Source organism: Oncorhynchus tshawytscha, linkage group LG07 (assembly GCF_018296145.1).
Source record: "Oncorhynchus tshawytscha isolate Ot180627B linkage group LG07, Otsh_v2.0, whole genome shotgun sequence".
NCBI lineage: Eukaryota > Metazoa > Chordata > Actinopteri > Salmoniformes > Salmonidae > Oncorhynchus > Oncorhynchus tshawytscha.
The window spans coordinates 28,412,164-28,433,194 of record NC_056435.1 but is presented as its reverse complement, the minus strand read 5'-3'; the positions used below and the strand labels follow the sequence as shown (position 1 = coordinate 28,433,194).

Here is a 21,031-nt window from a genome sequence, read left to right as displayed (position 1 = left end):
TGACAGAGTGAAAAGAAGGAAGCCTGTACAGAATAACAACTATTCTAAAACATGCATCTCGTTTCCAACAAGGCACTAAAGTAAAATTGCTAAAAATGTGTCAAAGAAATAAACTTTATGTCCTGAATAGAAAGCATTATGTTTGGGGCAAATCCAACACAACATATCGAGTACCACTTTTCATATTTTCAGGCATGGTGGTGGCTGCATCATGTTATGAGTAAGCTTGTCATCGGTAAGGACTAGAGAGTTTTCTAGGATTACAAAATAAATAAAATAGAGCTAAGCACAGGCAAAATCAAAGAGGAAAACCTGGTTCCAACAGACACTGGGAGACAAATTCACCTTTCTCAGGAAGACTCACAGCTCTAATCGCTGCCAAAGGTGATTCTAACATGTATTGACTCAGGGGGTTGAATACTTATCTAATCAAGATTTTTTGACAAAAAATTACAAATAAATCCATTTGAATCCCACACAACAAAATGTGGAAAAAGTTAAGGGGTGTAAATACTTACTGAAGGCACGGTATAAAAGTATTGTCCTACAGTATGGGTGTTTGTACTATTGGTAATGTGCTCTGGATACTGTGGCGTTATGGTTTTGTGTTGTGGCTCAGTGTGGATATATTCATTTTTTATTACAGTCGTAGAATAAATCGTTTTTATCTTTGTCATTAGAGTTTTTCACTCCCCCCCCCTCCCTGTTTGTATCTCTATCGTTTGTTAGAGGAACACTGGAGGCTTGGCAAGCATCTCAACATGTATCTGCAGTGGAGGACTCAGCAGTGTAACTAAGGGGTTTTATAATCCAGACCAAGGGGAAAGGAGGCCAGCGGCGCTGGGTACTGGATAGGGAAGACAGATGTGTGGAGTCAGCAGACACAGGCAGCCTCCGTTTCAATGACGCAGGAAACACAGAAACCCATCGAGAGGATGATGAGGCTTAGCTACAGTAAGCTGCTTCTTCTTCTTCTTCTCACACCTTCAGGACTCTCCATGCAGCACCGCGGCATTCACAGACTTGAGACCGATGCAGAGCCAGATACAGCAGACGTGAGGCAGGTTTGAAATGGTTTGAGTCTGCTGGTATATTTACTCACTGATCTTATTTTGGGGAGAGTGCTCACGAAGTGAGAGTATAATTTACATACGCTGCCTCTCAGAACCTGAAAAAGCAGTCTCGTGTGTCAAATGCTTTCTGTTTTTGACAATCAACTTTCTCTGAGATACATCAGTTTGCTGACTGCCAGTGAGAATGTAGTTTTCTGCATCAGCGACATTGTATCAGCAGGGTAACACTTGACACTCAGAGTCATAACACGTTATGACAGGGTCTTAACCATGTCATGTCATAACAGCTGACATAACTTGTCATAACCTGGTCAAAACACTGTCATGACCCATATTGTGTTGTGACATATTTGAGTGATAACGCCCGAGAAGCCAGTGTTTGGAGGATATAAACCGTGGCCAATATATCCTCTAAACCCCAGCTTCGAGGGCATTATCACTGTTAAATGGGTTACCAACATATTCAAATAATGATTTGACATATTTTCATTTAAAAAAATTATTTTGATTAATTTATTCATAATATTTCATCCTTCCACAAGATATCGTCCTGACACACATCTAGGGTTGCTGCCCAAGCCGGGTGGTCATTCGTTCTATTGGTTCGGTTGCCAGAGACGCGACCTTAGTCGTCCAGTCTTTTTGTTCTGTATCTATGGACGCGAACCAGTCGTCCAGTCTTTTTGTTCTGTATCTATGGACGCGAACCAGTCGTCCAGTCTTTTTGTTCTGTATCTATGTCTTTTTCTTTTTGTTCTGTATCTATGGACGCGAACCAGTCTTTTTTCTGTATCAGTCTTTTTTTTGTTCTGTATCTATGGACGCGAACCAGTCTTTTTTGTTCTGTATCAGTCTTTCTTTTTGTTCTGTATCTATGGACGCGAACCAGTCGTCCAGTCTTTTTTTGTTCTGTATCTATGGACGCGAACCAGTCGTCCAGTCTTTTGTTCTGTATCTATGGACGCGAACCAGTCGTCCAGTTCTGTATTTTTGTTCTGTATCTATGGACGCGAACCAGTCGTCCAGTCTTTTTTCTGTTCTGTATCTATGGACGCGAACCAGTCGTCCAGTCTTTTTGTATCTATGTTCTGTGTATCTATGGACGCGAACCAGTCGTCCAGTCTTTTTGTTCTGTATCTATGGACGCGAACCAGTCGTCCAGTCTTTTTGTTCTGTATCTATGGACGCGAACCAGTCGTCCAGTCTTTTTGTTCTGTATCTATGGACGCGAACCAGTCGTCCAGTCTTTTTGTTCTGTATCTATGGACGCGAACCAGTCGTCCAGTCTTTTTGTTCTGTATCTATGGACGTGAACCAGTCGTCCAGTCTTTTTGTTCTGTATCTATGGACGCGAACCAGTCGTCCAGTCTTTTTGTTCTGTATCTATGGACGCGAACCAGTCGTCCAGTCTTTTTGTTCTGTATCTATGGACGTGAACCAGTCGTCCAGTCTTTTTGTTCTGTATCTATGGACGCGAACCAGTCGTCCAGTCTTTTTGTTCTGTATCTATGGACGCGAACCAGTCGTCCAGTCTTTTTGTTCTGTATCTATGGACGTGAACCAGTCGTCCAGTCTTTTTGTTCTGTATCTATGGACGCGACCCAGACGTTCTTCTAAATGTTCCGTTGCCATACTGGCTGGCAAGGTTCTTATCCCTTGCTTGCTAGCTAACCAATTACTTGCAGCCAGAATAACAGCAAAGTAACTGCATTTGCATTTGTTTAAGTTTTATTGTGACGTTTTTATTTGGATACATCCATAACAATGAGCTAATAAATGAGCATAGAAAATGTGTTCACCCGTCAGGGCACTTGTTCAGAGGAGCTAGCCAGCGACACAGCTCACACAATCACTTCAAACTGACGCTGGGAAGACCTGCAAACCACAGTGGCTAGACTTCGTTTATTGTGACCTGTTTTCTGTTGACATTTATGTGTATGTATCCATGAAAGTGATGCCAGCTGACTCATGATTTCGACTGGCTGAGAAACGCTGCCTGCCTCTCTGACTCCCAACCTGTTCTTTACTATATGGGGCAGCTGGAGATCCAATTTCGTGTGAACGTTTGTTTGTTGTAATGAATTATTTACAGTCATGTTTTTGTTTCTCACCATATTTTAAATAACTTGCAGGAAATACCCTATGACACTGTCAAGAAGCATTATGACCATTCATAATCATATAGGCCTGTCACATACATGCCCTTATATCAGTCAAAAAGAGGGTGTCTTGTCCTGCTCCTTGAAATCTGCTCCTGCTTTCATCCCAGTCATCCGCAACAGGGTTGGTGCATGTCTGACGTCAATTTTGTTCGCTATTACAATGCTAATTTAATATGGTCAATTTCAGAAATGTTACACCACCGTTCAAAAGTTTGGGGTCACTTAGAAATGTCCTTGTTTTTGAAAGAAAAGCACATTATTTGTCCATGAAAATAACATCAAATTGATCCGACATTGTTAATGTTGTAAATTACTATTGTACCTGGAAACGGCAGATTTTTTATGGAATATTTACATAGGCGTACAGAGGCCCATTATCAGCAACCATCACTCCTGTGTTCCAATGGCACATTGTGTTAGCCAATCCAAGTTTAGCATTTTAAAATGCTAATTGATCATTAGAAAACCATTTGAAAACTGTTGTGCTAATTAAAGAAGTAATACTGGCCTTCTTTAGACTAGTTGAGTATCTGGAGCATCAGCATTTGTGGGTTCGATTACAGGCTCAAAATGTCCAGAAACAAAGAACTTTCTTCTGAAACTCGTCAGGCTATTCCATGAGATAAATTGGCAAGAAACGGAAGATCTTGTACAACACTGTGTACTCCTCCATTCACAGAACAGCACAAACGGGTGCTAACCAGAATAGAAAGAGGAGTGGGAGGCCCCGGTGCACAACTGAGCAAGAGGACAAATACATTAGAGTATCTACTTTGAGAAACGGATGCCTCACAAGTCCTCAACTGGCAGCTTCATTTAATCGTACCCGCAAAACACTGTCTCAACATCAATAGTGAAGAGGCGACTCTGGCCTTCTAGGCAGAGTTCCTGTGTCCAGGCAGAGTTCCTGTGTCCAAACTGCATTTACATGGTCTGCAGTGGTCTTGAGATCAAGACCACAGGATCAAGACCCTATCTGTGCTTTTCAGACGGGCATAACCTGTCTGATCCAATCAGTAATAGGCTCTTCAGTAGGCACTCAGTAGGAGAGATTCTGTCAGCATCATTAAGCTGCATTCCTCTCTCCACCCCTCTCCTGCTCTCACTGTTAGCAGACATGTGAATACGGAGCTGTCTGTGCATGCGTGAGGAGAGCTTGGAATGTTTGATGTATGAAGGATGTGAGTGCTCTTTAACTTTTCTTCGGGACTGTCAAGCTCAGTATGCTTTGGTTTGAGTTGCCTTTGAATTTCTGGGGCTGTTTACCACAGTATGGCCTCATATAAACCTGGTAGCCTTATATAATAAAAACAGTATAACCAAGTTTTTGCTAACACTTTTCTACCTTTGAATGACATCTAATCAACTTTCATGGTTACGAAATTGGATTTTGAGCTTCAAAGTGGGTATAATGGGTCCCAATGTGCACTATTTGAGTCATTCTGAGATCTAAAATGTTTTCTCAATAGCCTTATTTTAGGTTGTGAAGAGTTGCTAGCTATCAGACAGCATTCCTTCCTGCTGCACAGTTAGGAACAGATCTGCCTCTACCCTATTTTCTTTCCCTGAATGACAAACACAAACAAGACACAGGGTCTGAGACACAAACAGGCCTAATTGGCAGCAGACTTGTCACATATTCTCCCCATAGTCCGGACTCTCCAAAGGACCCTAATTCAGCCCCTGGATTTGATGTGCCCGATGACAACGGTGGCATCTGTGTGGCTGTGTAGTTCCTATGGGTCCCCTCTAACAAGCTCTATTTACCCTGACTTCTCAAAGAGAAGAGCCTTATCCTCATACGCTTTCTTCTTCTCAGCTGGACACACAGATGCCTATTTTCTTCTCTTTCCTTCAGCATGTGCCACTCCCATCCTTCAACAATTTCTTCTTCATCTTTTGCCTTTCATATATAGTAGAATAAAACAGACTGTTGTAACCGAGTTTCCATTATGCTTCTGGGCTGGTAGGCTCTGTGTTGTTGTTGTTGTGGGCGTGCAGCATAAGGATGGGGATGCTAATGTTAGCTGACCTTCGGCTGAGGGTCGATCCAGATGGTTAAGTTGGCCTTCCCTAACACCTGACCTCTCGTACAACCAGACAAACGCTCCTCTCACTTCCCTCTCATTACATGCACCAATACATGATGAGAGCCATTACATGCACCTTCTCGATGAGCGCCTCGCCGCACTCATTTGTCATTCATTTCAATTAGTCTGTGGGCTTTCTGGGCCTGTGTGGACGCACGCTAATGTCAGGGTAATAATACCGAAAAGCTCTTCCAGCCCTGGTAGTGCGGAGCATGCAGCCAGGCCTTTGGCATATCATATTAAAGGGCCGAAGGAGACTTTTATGTGCTGCTCCATCTAAAGCTCAAGACTGAAAGCGGCGAATCCGAGCAGCTCCTAGTGCTGCTCACTGGGTTGTCTCACTAGGTGGCAGGCACACTGATCAAAGACACGATGGGCCCGTGGAGGGCACTCTCCTCCAGGCTGCCTCGAGCTGCTCTGCTCCCGCCGCTGTTTCACTCGGCATCCTGTTCTGCACAGCTCGGTCCTACCGCTGTCTCCAATCACAACCTTAGGAGACCCCAATGCCGAACTCTCTGTGATAACGCCGCGTCTGGAGACGTCGGTTTTGCTGGACGATACACCTGAGGGATCGTGTGGCAAAGATTTGAGGTGGATCTGGACATCTTGATTTGTGATGCATGTGATAGTTGATGCCAGTCTGTTTTAAATTGAAGGGATGTTATAGTAGGCTTTGATCTACTATTTGATCAACAAGCCCTTGAAAATAGACTTGAGGATTTACACCACTCCCATGCTCATACAGTAGCCTACCATGCCACGGAACTACCAGATGGTGGCAGTGTTGATTTGTAAAAGTCAGGTGGAATCTCTGCACACGGGGAGTGTATGCTGAAATAAATGATGCAGTACACAGACTATTTAAGGGCTCAACTCACCTTCCCCCAGGTTTGCCTGCTACCTGCTGGAACAACAGGTCAGTAACAACAAAACATAGTGATGAACCCACATAGCTAACCAGAGCCAACTGTCTGTTGACCTTTTTAAGGATAAATCTGACAGATAGAGAGGTCAAGCCTCATAGGTCAAACTCTTATTTCTGGAATTTCGGGTCTGGGGGGCCATTGGTTGACATTTACAGAAGGAAATGTTGCTGGATCATAGTGACAGCTATACTGGTATGCACTCTGAAATCACCCAGGATTTGTTTAACAATTCAATCTGCTTACCATGTAGAATTTGATCATACTTAAAACAAATGTAGAAAACTCAAATGACAAATCAAGGTGCATGCTTTGATTTGGTCTTAGTTATCCACTTCTGTGAACTTGTATACTCTTTTGCTTGCACATCAGTTTGAGGAGTTCTGTATGTGCCTTCCTGCTGGGCGCTGGCGTCAGTTCAACGTCTCGTGTTGTTTTACATTTGGTCGAGTTGTCAACTAACGTGAATTCAGTAAAACGTTCCACCGTGTCCTTGGATTTAGGTTAAACGTACTTTTTCACTCTGCGTTGTTTGGATAGGGCTCATCAAGTAAGCATTTCACGGTAAAGTCTAGACCTGTTGTATTCGTCGCATGTGACGTGTACAATTTGATTTGAAAAAAAAAAAGAAAGACTAAATGCCCTCATGTTGATGACTTTTTGCCAATCCAATCAGCTTTCCACGTGGATTCAACATCATCACATAGATTGTTATGGTTTAAATGACGTGGAAACAACGCTGATTCAACCAGTTTTTGCCAAAGGGGTTGTATACCCAGAGAGAAGTGCTAGAATATTGTAATGTCAGGTCCTCACCTGAACGCACCCTAGCATGATTAAAGCATAGCTTTTTAATGTCTTTCCTATTCAAGCAGAACCCTGCTGACTGAGTGGGCTGTATCACGTGAATATTTAACATCGCTGAGTACAGCTGATGACTTCTACAAGATGTTTCAGGGGTTTTAACCTTTTGCTTTGGACGTGGACACTGAACTGCTACTGCTGTTCAAGAGAGACTTGATTGGTGTGACCCTCAAGGCGTGTGTTAATGCAATGGCGTTTAGTTATATTGTGATCGTACGAGGGTTAAGAAGTGTTGCAGTGCCAGTGCTGCCTGCTCCTGCTGGCATCAAGACCCACGAGTGCATATAGGGAGGATGTAGGTTCTGGTTCTACCGTCACCATAGCAACCAGCACTGAGATATGCTGTAAAAGTTTCATTAGAATTGTAAGTGGGATTTATTTTTTATTTTTTCCACCTTCATTTGAATTTTGATTACTGCGCCTGTTGAAATACTTTTGAGTTTCTTGAAGGAGGGATAAACCTTTTTTTTTTTCAACAGCCCTCATTGTTGAGAAGTAGGAGTGGGCGGGTGTCTTTGTAGGCTTATCGTGGGTGAGCACTGAAAGGGCTGAATAACTATCAGTGTAATTAGTTGGACCCCCACAAGGGAAACTGAGGGAGCTACTTTACTATTTATTTGCTGGACTAGAAATGCTTTGATACATTTCAGTTTTATACACATTTAATCACATTCAATTTATACTGCTATATGTTTAAGGAATATAGGGAATACTTGAAGAGGATAGATTGCGTTGCCATTTGAGTCTCAAGTACATCAAGAAGTAAAATAAAACTATGTAAAATAAAACTATGTAAAATATGCAAATGCAATTCTTGTTTTTCACTCCCTTGGTAACAAAAATGTTGATAGAATGCAGAACGTGGTCAATGAATTGGAATTGAATAGACACAGCTGTATGGCTCAGTGAAAACAATACATATAAGAAAATAAGATTCAGACTTTTACAGTGAAATTTCAGATAAGAAATGTCTTTGAGATGCGCGATTTATACAAAAGTATGTGGACACCCCTTCAAATTAGTGGATTAGGCTATTTCAGCCACATCCGTTGCTGGCAGGTGTATAAAATCGAGCACACAGCCACACCATCTCAATAGACTAACATTGGCAGTAGAATGGCCTTACTGTAGAGCTCAGTGACTTTCAAAGTGATACTGTCATAGGATGCCACCTTTCCGACAAGTCAGTTTGTAAAATTTCTGCCCTGCTAGAGCTGCCCCGGGCAACTGTAAGTGCTATTATTGTGAAGTGGCAACGTCTAGGAGCCACAACGCCTCAGACCCAAAGTGGTAGGCCACACAAGCTTACAGAATGGGACCGCTGAAGTGCGTAAAAATCATCTGTCCTCGGTTGCAACACTTACTACCGAGTTCCAAACTGCTTCTGGAGGCAAAGTCAACACAATAACTGTTCGATGGGAGCTTCATGAAATGGGTTTCTGTGGCTGAGCAGCCGCACACAAGCCTAAGATCACCATGCTCAATGCCAAACGTTGGCTGGAGAGGTGTAAAACTCGCCGCCGTTGGACTCTGGAGCAGTGGAAACACGTTCTCTGGAGTGATGAATCACGCTTTACCATCTGGCAGTCCGACGGACGAATCTGGGTTTGGCGGAGTGCCAGGAGATCGCTATATGCCCCAATGCATAGTGCCAACTGTAAATCTTGGGCTCTTTTCCATGGTTCGGGTGAGGCCCCTTAGTTCTAGTGAAGGGAAATCTTAACGCTACAGCATACAATGACATTCTGGACAATTCTGTGCTTCCAACTTTGTGGCAAAAGTTTGGGGAAGGCCCTTTCCTGTTTCAGCATGACAGTGTCCCCGTGCACGAAGCGAGATCCATTCAGAAATGGTTTGTCAAGATCACATTTCCCTTTTTCCATTGAGAAGATTGGTTGTCCAGACTAGGTTCCAAACCCATTGTGGTGCAGTAAGACCCAACTGCTCTCTACATGCACGGGTAAACTCCTATTTTACTGAAATAAGGTTGTTCATTGTTTAAATACAATATGATTGCAATTTGAAGGTCCTTAACGTAATAAATGGTTTATACACATGTATTCACTGATGTTAAGAAATACATGAACAAATTCATAAATAGTTGACTGAGTTTATATGCAGATTTGTATATCATTAAACTATAACCAGAAGTGCATGTATAGCTCATTCAAGAGTTTTCTATGTAAACTCCTGTAAGGACCAGATTTCGGCTGTATACAAGCACGTCTTTGCACCTTAAAGTCAGCTCCACTAAAGCCTCTGCTGTGTGTGCTGGGTTGTCAACACTAGGCTAATGCTGCTGGTGCTGTTCCCTAACACTACAGCAACCACTTACAGTGTGTATTTAAAAAAGCTTTCCTCGTTAGGAAAGGATGTGTCGATAGTACATGTCTACTATGATTTATTAATGTGCGAGTGTCAGTGGTGTGTGTTTAGTATATTGTGGTCTGTATAGAGTATGTGAGTGTTTCCCATTTGTCACTCTGCGACAGATTGAAGTGTTGTGTTGAGCTCGTGATTAGAACAGAAGGTTTTGTTCCACACAAACCAAAGCAAGACTGTTGCGCCATAGGAATCACACATCTGATAAGGACACAAGGGATCTCTGCAAGCTGGTAGGCATGGAGCAGAGCGAAGCAGGGGAACCCAAGCCCTGTCTATCTGTGTCTGTATGTATGTATGTATGTGTGTGTGTGTGTGTGTGTGTGTGTGTGTGTGTGTGTGTATGCCTGTCATGTATTTGTGTATGCCTGTCATGTATGTATGCCTGTCATGTATTTGTGTATGCCTGTCATGTATGTATGTATGTATGCCTGTCATGTATGTATGTATGCCTGTCATGTATGTATGTATGCCTGTCATGTATGTATGTATGTATGCCTGTCATGTATGTATGTATGCCTGTCATGTATGTATGTATGCCTGTCATGTATGTATGTATGCCTGTCATGTATGTATGTATGTATGCATGCCTGTCATGTATGTATGTATGTATGCCTGTCATGTATGTATGTATGTATGTATGTATGTATGTATGTATGTATGTATGTATGCCTGTCATGTATGTATGTATGTATGTATGTCTGTATGTATGTATGTATGTATGTATGTATGCCTGTCATGTATGTATGTATGTATGTATGCCTGTCATGTATGTATGTATGTATGTATGTATGCCTGTCATGTATGTCTGTCATGTATGTATGTATGTCTGTCATGTATGCCTGTCATGTATGTATGTATGCCTGTCATGTATGTATGTATGTATGCCTTTCATGTATGTATGCCAGTCTGGGTGTTTGTTTTGGATAAACTGAGGTCTGTGGATTCTCAGATTCTTGATTCTGGGGAACACAAACAATGACGCACAGAATTCCAGAACCTTGTATAGTTCCTTTTTTAGATCAGCCTCCTGGATCCAGTGGCTGTCAGTGCTGTGTTTTTATTTCCTTCTCTGCCCCCAAAATAGAGCACATCTAAGCTTCACACACACATCTCCATCTGCTAAGCATCATCTTCACACAGTCACACATCAATGTTGAGAGTGACAGGATATGTTGCTTTCTGAGGAACTGGGGGACCATGGAATGAGGCTTACCAAGGTGAAGTATTTGTCATTCTATCCTCAGAAAGGAAAGATTTTGGAGCCAGCACTGTGGTCAATGCATAGTCGGGTTTTTGGCAGCTATCCCTATTGCAGCAAGGATTTACTTTTGCAGAATAAATGCAGTTATTCTTTGAGAGGTCGACAAGGTCCATTTGATTCTCTCTAAGGGGACACTTTAGCTCTCAATTAGATATATTGTTTGGAGCATGGTTTTGAGAAAAGTGTCCAATTTCTCTGGAGAATTTAGATGCATAGACAGTCGGGGGATGAATTGCACCCTTCCATGGATAGTGAAGCAGAACAATGTGGTAAACAATAAAATTACAGGCCTGTGTGGACGCTGTTAGATACCGAGCGGGATTGGGTTATTTTATGCAAAGCAAACCTCTAAACTATAATGGTTCTGTCCAAATGCCTGTGTTTGAGCAGCTTTACAATTAGCATTACAGTTGCAAGCTTTCCAAAGCCTCAAAATGAGCCTCAATCTCTCCTCTTTCTGAAAGTAACAGATCATGTTACTGTATAGCCTTTAGTTTAGATTCAATACAGGCTTTGTTCTCCCAACATAATTGTGTTGGGTGCTTTCCTGGCAACGGTGCAATTGAGACGCAGCCGAGTGGCATTCTCTTGGTGGTCTCAGAACCTTGGAGACCTCTCATCCATTGATGCAGCCCTGGGCCTGAGGTTTGAAGTGTGAACCCAGCAAACAGGAGACGTCCTGAGGACATTCAGCGATGTTCCCATTAGGTCCTTTAAGGGTTTTGGTGTGACGTTATCCATCTGACGTTCTGAGAACGTTCTAAGAACGCTGTGTGATGGTCCCAAGGGAATGTTTTCTGGGGGACCTTTTTCTTGTTCCCATGAACGTTCTTGGGACATTGTGGCAATGTCCCCTGAGGCTCCCCTGATTGTTCCAGGTGTCCCAAACCATTATAAGTAAAGTAATGAAATGGTATCTGGTTTTGAGGTAAGTTGTACGCTGTTCAGCTAAAATAGTGTTCATATCAAATCAATGACATTATGTTTACATTTGACCATATCAATATGACCCCACCTGGGATTTAAACTCACAACCTCTGCATCTGGGGTATGCTGATCTTTCTGCTGTGCCACAAAGACTGAAGAATTACAGAATTCTCTACACAATTACTTATAACACATCTCTCCACAAAAGAGTGCCAACTGCACTGCTATTTTAATTATCACTTAATCTGACTTCTCTCATTGATTTCATTGACTTATTTCAGCATTTTGAGTTTGGGTTTTTTGTTTAGTTTTCTAACGTTGGTGGGGCTTTAATGTTACTCAAGGAATCACTATGATAAATATAATAGTTTTTCTTGAGTGTATTTTTAACATAGCTGAAATGTACCTTGATGGGCAAAGTGTCGGAATAGGCCTACAGGTGAATTCAGTCATTGATACAGACATGGTGGGGTAGCTGGAAGACCGGAATCCTGTGACCCAACAAGTTGTGAGTACATCCCACGTGAGGACATGTTAAATAGTCATTACTGTATGACTAAACATACACAATGTCATGCATGTCAAATTGTGTCAAATATGTGTGTTAAAAGCACTGTTTAGCATTGCCAAAAGACAAAGAGATGTGAATGGATCAGTGTGTCACCTATCAGAGCCTCGATGGGCTTGGCAACAGTAACAAGGGGGGGGATGTGTAATGAAACTATGGTCTGCGTGCCCTAGCTATAACGTTTATTTTAGACCATCAGGTGATGTCCCCGGGAACAAGACAAAACCTACAGGGGACCATGACCAGTGGCGATTTTAGTATGGAAATATTTTTAGATGCATGCCAGCAAAGCCACTATACAACGTTATTATTTAATTAGGCCAATTATTTAATTAGGCCAGGAAAACACAGTCACATGGATCCACTTTTATTGACAATATACTGGTGCACAGACAGCGCATTTCGCGAACTAAACAACTCTCGCAATATCAACTGGAAGTACATGGGTCTATTACTGAACTTTATGTTGAATTATAATTTTTTTATGGGAAGAGACTGTCACTGGCAAACATGGTTACAGACCCAACAACATGATATAGTATCCCCTCCTCGTGAAGAAAAGCACATGAGCTAATTATAATACACAAAGTAAGCAAAACAATGAAATCATTCCAACATTTCCTAAAATTATGAATAAGAAATTCATGAGAGAGACCAATGAGGCAAAATAACAATTGAGATGGACAAACTATGGAATAAGGGAACGATGAGCCAATAAGAGACAAGCCGTCATTTGGATGCAGACATTAATGAGCGAGCAGTTGATATAACTATTTGTTCAGCCCTTTTGAAATGGACAGTGACGTAAATCAGAACATGGGCCGCTCTTACAATATTCGAGGATGACATTCCTCTAAAACAGGCTATAGGCTACATGTGCAACATCAAGTCAGTAGGCTAAGTTCTTAGGGGGGAGAGGGACCACATTATTTTGACCTTGTTTGCAAACTGATATGTGACATGAATGAATGCCAAAATAACATGCAAAACAGGCACACAAAAAAAAGACAAAACCTCCAGGAGATCATGGCGCAACGTCCCAAGAACGTCCTAAAAACAACCCCGGCACAAACCTCCAGGGGACCTTGACACAACGTCCTGATGAGTTTAGGCAACGTTTTGTGACGTCTCTGGGACGTCCTAACGACTCATTATTGTTTGCAGGGAAATCCTTAGAACTTATTTTAAATTGCCTTGGCAGTAGACAGGCTTCTGAGACTGTACCACAGCACCAGGGCAGGGAGGGATCCCCAAAGCTGCTGAAGAATTGAAACGCTCATCTTTATTTCTCTCTGCTCCAGCAGAATATTCTCATTTATCTATATTGCAGAGCTGGATGAGATGGATTGGGTGAAAAACCACATCATTACCTTTTAAATTGGTTAGTTTTGCTATTACACTGTAGCGAAACAAATCTGGCTCCCATAGGAAACACTATGCAGATTGATATTTTAACAAACATCACAAAACACAGAAATTAAGCGCCAAATGCCCCTCTAGAGCTATTACATTAATAAGAGTTAACTGTTTTCTCACAGTTTTATGATTCTGCTGTTGACTGGTCTCAGTACAGTTCATTGTTGATGCCATTGTGTATTTTAGTGGCTCTACAGACCCTGTAATGAGCTCCCCTCATCTGTTTCACAGGTGCAGTGCTGGAAAAAGTACCCAATTGTCATACTTGAGTAAAAGTAAAGATACCTTAATAGAAAATGACTCAAGTGAAAGTCACCCAGTAAAATACTAGTTGAATAAAACTATTTGGTTTTAAATAAACTTAAGTATCAAAGGTAAAAGTATAAATCATTTAAAATTCCTTATATTGAGCAAACCAGACGGCATAATTTTCTTGTTTTTTTCCATTTACTGATAGCCAGGGGTACGCTCCAACAGTCAGACATAATTTACAAACTAAGCATGTGTTTAGTGAGTCTGCCAGATCAGAGCCAGGGATGTTCTCTTGATAAGTGTGTCAGGGAGTACTTTTGGGTGTCAGGGAAAATGTATGGATTAAAAAGTACATTTTGGGAACATCAATTATTACAGAGACCTTGTTCAGAGGGCTATCTGAAAGACAAAACGCTATTGACTTTAAAGATGAATGCTTGAGCAAATAGTGAAGGGACTAGACATTTCCCTATATTTATAATGATATAAGCCGTGTAGCGCTTGCTGAGAAAGGGCAGTGATAACATTTTCTCTCAGTTATGCTTATCAAATGCTTGAGTTCACACATGGTCAGCTCTCCAGGTGATTTGAATGCTTAGGCAAGGTATTCAATCATTGATCTGAAAAACAAGTGTTGACATTTCCTCTACCGTTGTACTCTCTGTAGAATAAAGGGGCGTGTGTTCATTTCCATGCTAATTCCTTGTCTGCTCTTGCACTTGCTGTGTGAATATGATTACACGTGAAGCTAGGAACGTGTGCAGGAGAGCACCTCACCAAGTCCTTTTTGAGGGCCGCCCATGTTTTCGTTTCTACCGGGAACTTAATGGATCAATTCATGTTAGTGATTTCCCAGAGAGTGTACATATCTGTTTTCCCAGAGGTAAACAGTCGTTTATCAAAAGCGTAGAATGCAAATCGACAGACCCTGTGGCCCTCAAGGACCGGAGTTGTGTACCCGGGAACTACACTAATGTAAGGAGTCACGGGTCTTATGAGTCTAGAGGTTGTTACAGAACTTTACTTGGAAGTAAAGAGGAGGACTGGAGTATTATTCTAAGATGGTTTTGTAATAACCTACCTTCAGCTTGTTTTATCCTCTTATGTGAATAGTGGGAACCTATTTGAGAGAACTGCATGTTCACTCTATTTTGCCATATTGAAGTTGGATTGTTAAAGAATTGCTGTTTTTTTTTGTTGAGCAGAGCTATCTCTCTCTGTCATTTGACAGAATGCATTGAATGGAAATTCCGAGTACAGTCTGTTCTCCACGTCGGGCAGAATGTCGTTTTCAACAGCAGCGTTTTATTACACTGCAGCCTGTCTGCCCGCCGCCCGTCTTTCAGCCAGAAAGAGGTACTGTACACCTCGTAAATGTTGAATGTCAAATTAGAATCCATTCGTCAACCGGTGCCATAAACATTACATTTTTCCCTGCCTCTGATTTGATGTGTGCCGCTGCCTGCCTGCGGGGCTGTGTGCTCATAAACATGTCTCCCTGCCTGTGTGATGCTGTTGCAGTTCAATGAAATGCTGAAAGGTGGGAACATAAATCTTTCATCATTGTGTTGATAGACTGTCCTTGGTTGTCATCTGGGACGGGGTCACACGTGACCAGTGTTGGTTCCACTTCCCGCTGACCTCTCAACCTACTCTGCAGGTCACCCTCCTCTTCACCTCAGTGTGGCCTCCCACCACAAGGTCAAATGTCATCTGCTCTAACGTCTGATATGCTGACCTGCTTAGACAAGCACAACCTCCTCCTCTCACCCCTAGACAGCTACTATAGCCTGTGTGGTCTGCACAGCTGCCTATTGAAGTGAAGACCGTCATTATCCATCATACAGGACTTGGTCACATTAGTGCTCCCATCACAGGGGTTTGGGCCAGAGAGGTTAATGGAGCATTTACAGCCTCCGCGGCGAGGTCTCTATGAAGTGAACATAGTGCGTTAGTTTGAAAGTGCTGCACATATTGTTGCTTTCGACTCTAGTGGCTGAAAAACAAAGGGTTGCATGATCGCCGGAGCTTACAGCATGAACAAATGCAGCAAATGGGCTGGAGTGAGACTTGTGTGCCGGTAATGGACTTACTCTAATGATGCCCCCCCCCATGGTTACGTGAGAGAGAGGGATTAATGCTGAGAGGAGACCAGTGGAGGGAGCAGTGCTGTAGCTGTGGCCATGGGGATGGGAGCGATTATAGCTCAGCACTCAGAATGCAAATGGGAGAGATCAGCCAGGGCAGGGAGGGAGAAGATGGGAGAGCAAAGCCAGCGTGAGGGAAATCAGTTGAGCTGACAGGTCACCATGGCAATGGATAGAAAGGCAGACTGTCTTATTGTTGTAAATGTTGTGTGTGTCTTTTGTGTGTGAGTCAAATTAAATATGCATGGCCCTGAACCTTTTTTTTTCTCCCCCCCCCCTCCTCTCTCTCTTTCTGTCTCACTCTCTCTCCTAGCGGTCCAGTCCTTGAACAGTCTGAATGACCAGATAGTCCACTTCATGGTGACCAGGCCCGGCACTCTGTCCCGGGAGGGCGAGGCCTTCATGCCCGGAGAGAGAGACACCTTGAAGAAGTCCATGGCCCTGATGAGGCACATGCTCATGGACGCACAGGTATTAACCCCTGATCTCTAATCCCTGACCCCTGATCATTCACCTCCTTTAAAACCAGGGCAAGAGTCCAAAGGGGAAACAAGTCTCTGCTGTTGGAGCCTACTGAAATCCAGTGAGGCAGGATCTTTTCACAGCAATTTTATTTATTTTTTATTTAACCTTTATTTAACTAGGCAAGTCAGTTAAGAACAAATTCTTATTTACAATGACGGCCTACCAAAAGGCAAAAGGGCTCCTGCGGGGACGGGGGCCTGGGATTTTTAAAAAAAAGCAATATAAAGGTAGGACAAAACACACATCACGACAAGAGAGACACAACACTACATAAAGAGAGAGGGCAATCATATTATGATGACTCATACTTGGGCTGTTAAGACTAGAGTATTTATAGTTCATTCACTCCAATTTCATGAATAAAAAAATGGATTTCAACTGATACTATGCCGGACTATTTCCTTCCCAGCAAACTAAGTGAGTTAATGTGCTCTGTTACATCAGTTGACTTCTGCTCCATCCTTTTCGTTATGGACTGTTATGATGACGTTTGCAGGTAGTTCTCATATAGTCCTAGGGTGTTTGTTCAAATCTTTCACCTTGTGTTTTTTTTTCTTTTCTGGAGAGGATATAGCTTCTCCCAGGGAACGGTCACCGACAGGGCAGCTATGAGCGAGCTAACTCTATGCAGGACCTGGAAGAGACAAAAGTCAAACAAAACGGAATCGTCCCCAAATGTCGATGTTTGAATAATTGAATGTCACCTCGTTCAAAGAGGAGCATAAATAATGTAATGGGCTCTCAGTCTTTTTAAGCTCTCAATTCAAGTGAGCTTTTTGAAATCATTAGCCCCAACCCCCGCTATGACAGCATCAGCACTGCAGATATGGACATGATGTGACTCGGACCGGCTCACGGATTACAGTACGCATAAACCAAGGCCCCAATATCATGCCGACCCAAGTACCCAACAGTGCACATCCATGTTGGAAATTGTCTCCAATCTGGCAATACGCTGCCTATCTTCATTGTTATTGTGCAGGGGAGTCTGGCCATGAGCTAAAGCATTGTATTGTTTCGCTCTCCGTCTTCAAGATGTATGGAAAACGCTTGCTTCAATCACAATGCTTTCCATTGCCTTTTCTAAACAGTTATTTCCTGAACATGAGGATATCCTTCCTACATCAGAAGGGACTCTGTATGTATAATATGTGAGGAATGTCTACAGAAAGAAGTAAATCAACAATCCACACGTGTCCTCTGGTTTGCCTTGGATCGTTTGATAATTCCTCTTTACAGTTACCCCTGAATCGTCTCATTCCTTTTCTGTTCTTGTTTTGCTAGATGTGCGCCGGGACTTGACACAGTGATGGATTTGGCTCATCCTTTAGTCACATCACACACTTACATGATGAATATAGAGTCCCCTCGCCATTCTCCCCGAGATATTTGTCTGAGACGCTGCGGTGTCATTGATTAAAGAGAATGTAATTCAGCAAAAGGCCTTCTCCTCGGCCCAATCGTATGCAAGCCGGGGTGAAAGATTGCTAGCCCGCAGTCAGTTTCTCTGTAGCTCAATGATATAAAACTGTACGGGTGATGGATGAGCAGGGGGCCTTCTGCCACGAATGGACTGCTGATTATCTGGGTGAGAAGTTAGTAGCAGTTCAATGTTAAGTGAAGCGTCTTGTAGCAGTCAAGTTGACTAATTGTCTACCTGTTGCCCTGGCTTTGTGTCCCGTAAGACCCACTATCTTTACTTGCACCCGTTCCCCCCCCCATGAGGCCCATCCTGTCACCTGAGCCCGTCCATGACGCCCTCTTCTGCCCTGTCAGTTGTAGAGACACAGTAGAGTAGCTATAGTAGAGGCTGTCCCTGTTTGACTGACAGCTGCCTGTTGCCATGGCGACGAGCTATGCGTCCTCTACAGGACCTTCTCTTAATTTTGGAATGGTAGGCAGGCTAACACATCAGTCTGGGCAGCACAGTGTCTCTCTGTTACGTTCTCCTCCCCTCCGGGCACACTGGGACCTTTCTGAACTGTGCAGCCCAATGCTCTGTTTGATCAGTCATGATCACCGTGATTACATCCTCATGTCCGTAGTGTTTGACTCTACCCACGGAACCTCGCAAAATGGGATTTGGGAAAAGTCAAGAGACTATTCTCAATTTACCTACACAGGAGCAGTGCCTGCCAGCCTGCCTCCCAGCCTGTCTTCCAGCCTGTCTACCCAAAGTGTTTTGCATTCATTGAGGGTAGAGCAGCAGCAGGCAAAAATGTGAAATCACCCCCCTCTCTCCATCCGTGTTAGCCGTCAATCTCGGGGTAAGTCTGAACCAGAGTTCATCTAGCTGACAGCAGGGCTACAGCTGCCCCTCTCAGTCTAATTGGTTATGTGGCAGAGCCAGACTGGGCTGTTCTGGTGCCCCGCATAACCTTAAAGAGCCGACACACCCTCACCTCGCCGCCCTCCAGTCTGCTCTGACATCATCACCCGCTGTCACCAGCCCGGCACAGCCCTGCGCCTGCTCTCACTTCATCACCCATCATGTTGTGGGTCATTAGATCGCTAACTCTAATTAGTGCTACTTGTGGTTGAGGAGCGTGAGCGCCAGGCATAGGGCTGCTGAAGGAGGATATCTGTCACCAAAAGTATTCATGTTTCTCATTAAACACTGTATCATAATGATCACATCTGTTTACTCCATCTTGTTGGGATTCACAAAGTGCTAAAGAACAGAATTAGTCACAAGCGAATGATGTGAAATAAGCAATATTGACTTTGGAAATTGAATCAAATATTTTTTTAAATCAAATATTTGGTTTGACTGCAAATAAATGAAAGAAAAAAACAATCTGATCCGTTTTTAACTGTTAATTTCTCAAGGCAAAGTCCACTAAAAGGCAGATTGATTTGGGGAGAAGGGATTTAAATAGTTTCTCTTTGAATGCTGTCACATAATTGATTGCCTCATTAATCATTTTGCACGGATGCATTATTTATGTGCTGTGGCTGGGTGACTAATCCAAAGCCTTTCTGTGGGTGTGGCGACTGACTTGACGTAGCGGAGCGTTATGTTGCGTTACTTTGGTGGAGGTGTCAGTGGGTTTTCCATAGGTTGCTGTTCTGATCTGATGATGCTGGAAAGAGAACTCACTGCTCAACCACTTAGCACTGCTCAGAATGTCAAGATACTGTACCCGTAAACAATACCCAAGCTCAGGAGCAGTACTTCAAACTGCTGCAATACTGAGTCGATTCAGACTAATTACAAAGCCGAACTGGGACTGGTTAGAGACCCCAAAAAGAGCAGTCCTGGCACTCATACACCATTCACTGTCCGTTTGGGTGTCATGGTCACTCTGTCCAAGCAGGAGAGCTTTCCTTGTGTATTAGCTAAAGGCTTTGAGCCATTTTACAGAATAATAGATAGCCCACTATAGGCAGGCTGTTAGATGGGAGACCAGGAAGTGATTACAGTATTGATCGGACAGTGGGCTGGCGTTATGGGTGGGTTGTTCTGCAGACCTTGCACATCCTTAATCTCCCCTCTCTTCCACTACTCGGACGTTCAGGGTCAGGGTCTGGCTGTTTGGCAATGAACCGAGTCTGTAGTGGAAGCAAAAACAGAGAGCCTAGAAATTCCATACTGGACGAACACTGAGGCGAAAAGGCTGCCAGAGCAGGAGGCAGCAGTAGTATGATTAGAAGTGCTATTAATCCTAGCCATCACCTTCAGCCACTTACGGTCAATTCACAGGAGTCTGATTATGAGCAATGCACATCAAAAACATTCTAGTCATTTACAACATTTTAGGAAGAATTGAGTAAATATGGTGGAGTGTGCCGATTTACAACTACAGTGAATTATGTTATGGCTGCTACAAAACAAGTTTTGATTAGACAGATGGGTGAGGCGCCAATTTGATGCACAATTATAGAGTTGTTGGCACTGTCACCATTTTAAATTATTTATTGACCAATCAAGAGTTAAGGAGGAATGTGAGCCAATGGCCTGTGAGAAAATGAATTGGGAGGCTGGGGTATTGATCCAGCAGGGTTTGGATTCCAGCCCTCAGTCCTTTGTTAACTCCTTCAGCTGAGGTGTGTGTGTCTGGGTCTGAGAGGGGGATCAGGCCCTTCACATATTGCACTAATAAACTGATCAACAGACACACAAAGAACGACCCAGGCGAGTGTTGATTTGCTGCCCCATCTTAAATATTGATCCATAACTCCTAGCTAGCATCTCATCATTACTTGTGTTCTACGACTTAGAGCCCTTGCAGGCCATGGATGGTGTGTATGAGATTTGTCGGCCTTCGTTTCAAGTGTGAACCCTTTACTGCCGAAGTAAAAAAAATGAAATGACATTGTTTTGTCAGAGGAGAACACAGGTCTTATCTCATCTCCGCAAACGACAATGTCTTTCGTCTCATTTGACTGGCCGTCATTACTTTCTCTGCCACCTGATTCGTCGTGTGGCGGTGTGAGA

The 21,031-nt window shown here is 43.1% G+C and overlaps 1 protein-coding gene across 3 annotated transcripts in view; it reads left to right on the top strand.

The window, feature by feature from the left end:
• The window catches only part of LOC112254307 (kazrin), a 149,887-nt gene that overhangs the window by 12,139 nt on the left and 116,717 nt on the right, over window positions 1-21,031 (top strand). For all 3 annotated transcript variants that reach the window (XR_006083719.1, XM_024426720.2, XM_024426721.2), the window contains exon 2: window positions 16,382-16,539. Coding sequence is in view for 2 of the 3 variants with exons in the window: in XM_024426720.2 (XP_024282488.2) it covers window positions 16,382-16,539 (158 nt within the window). In the remaining variant the exon portion in view is untranslated. The remainder of the gene's footprint in view (window positions 1-16,381; window positions 16,540-21,031) is intronic.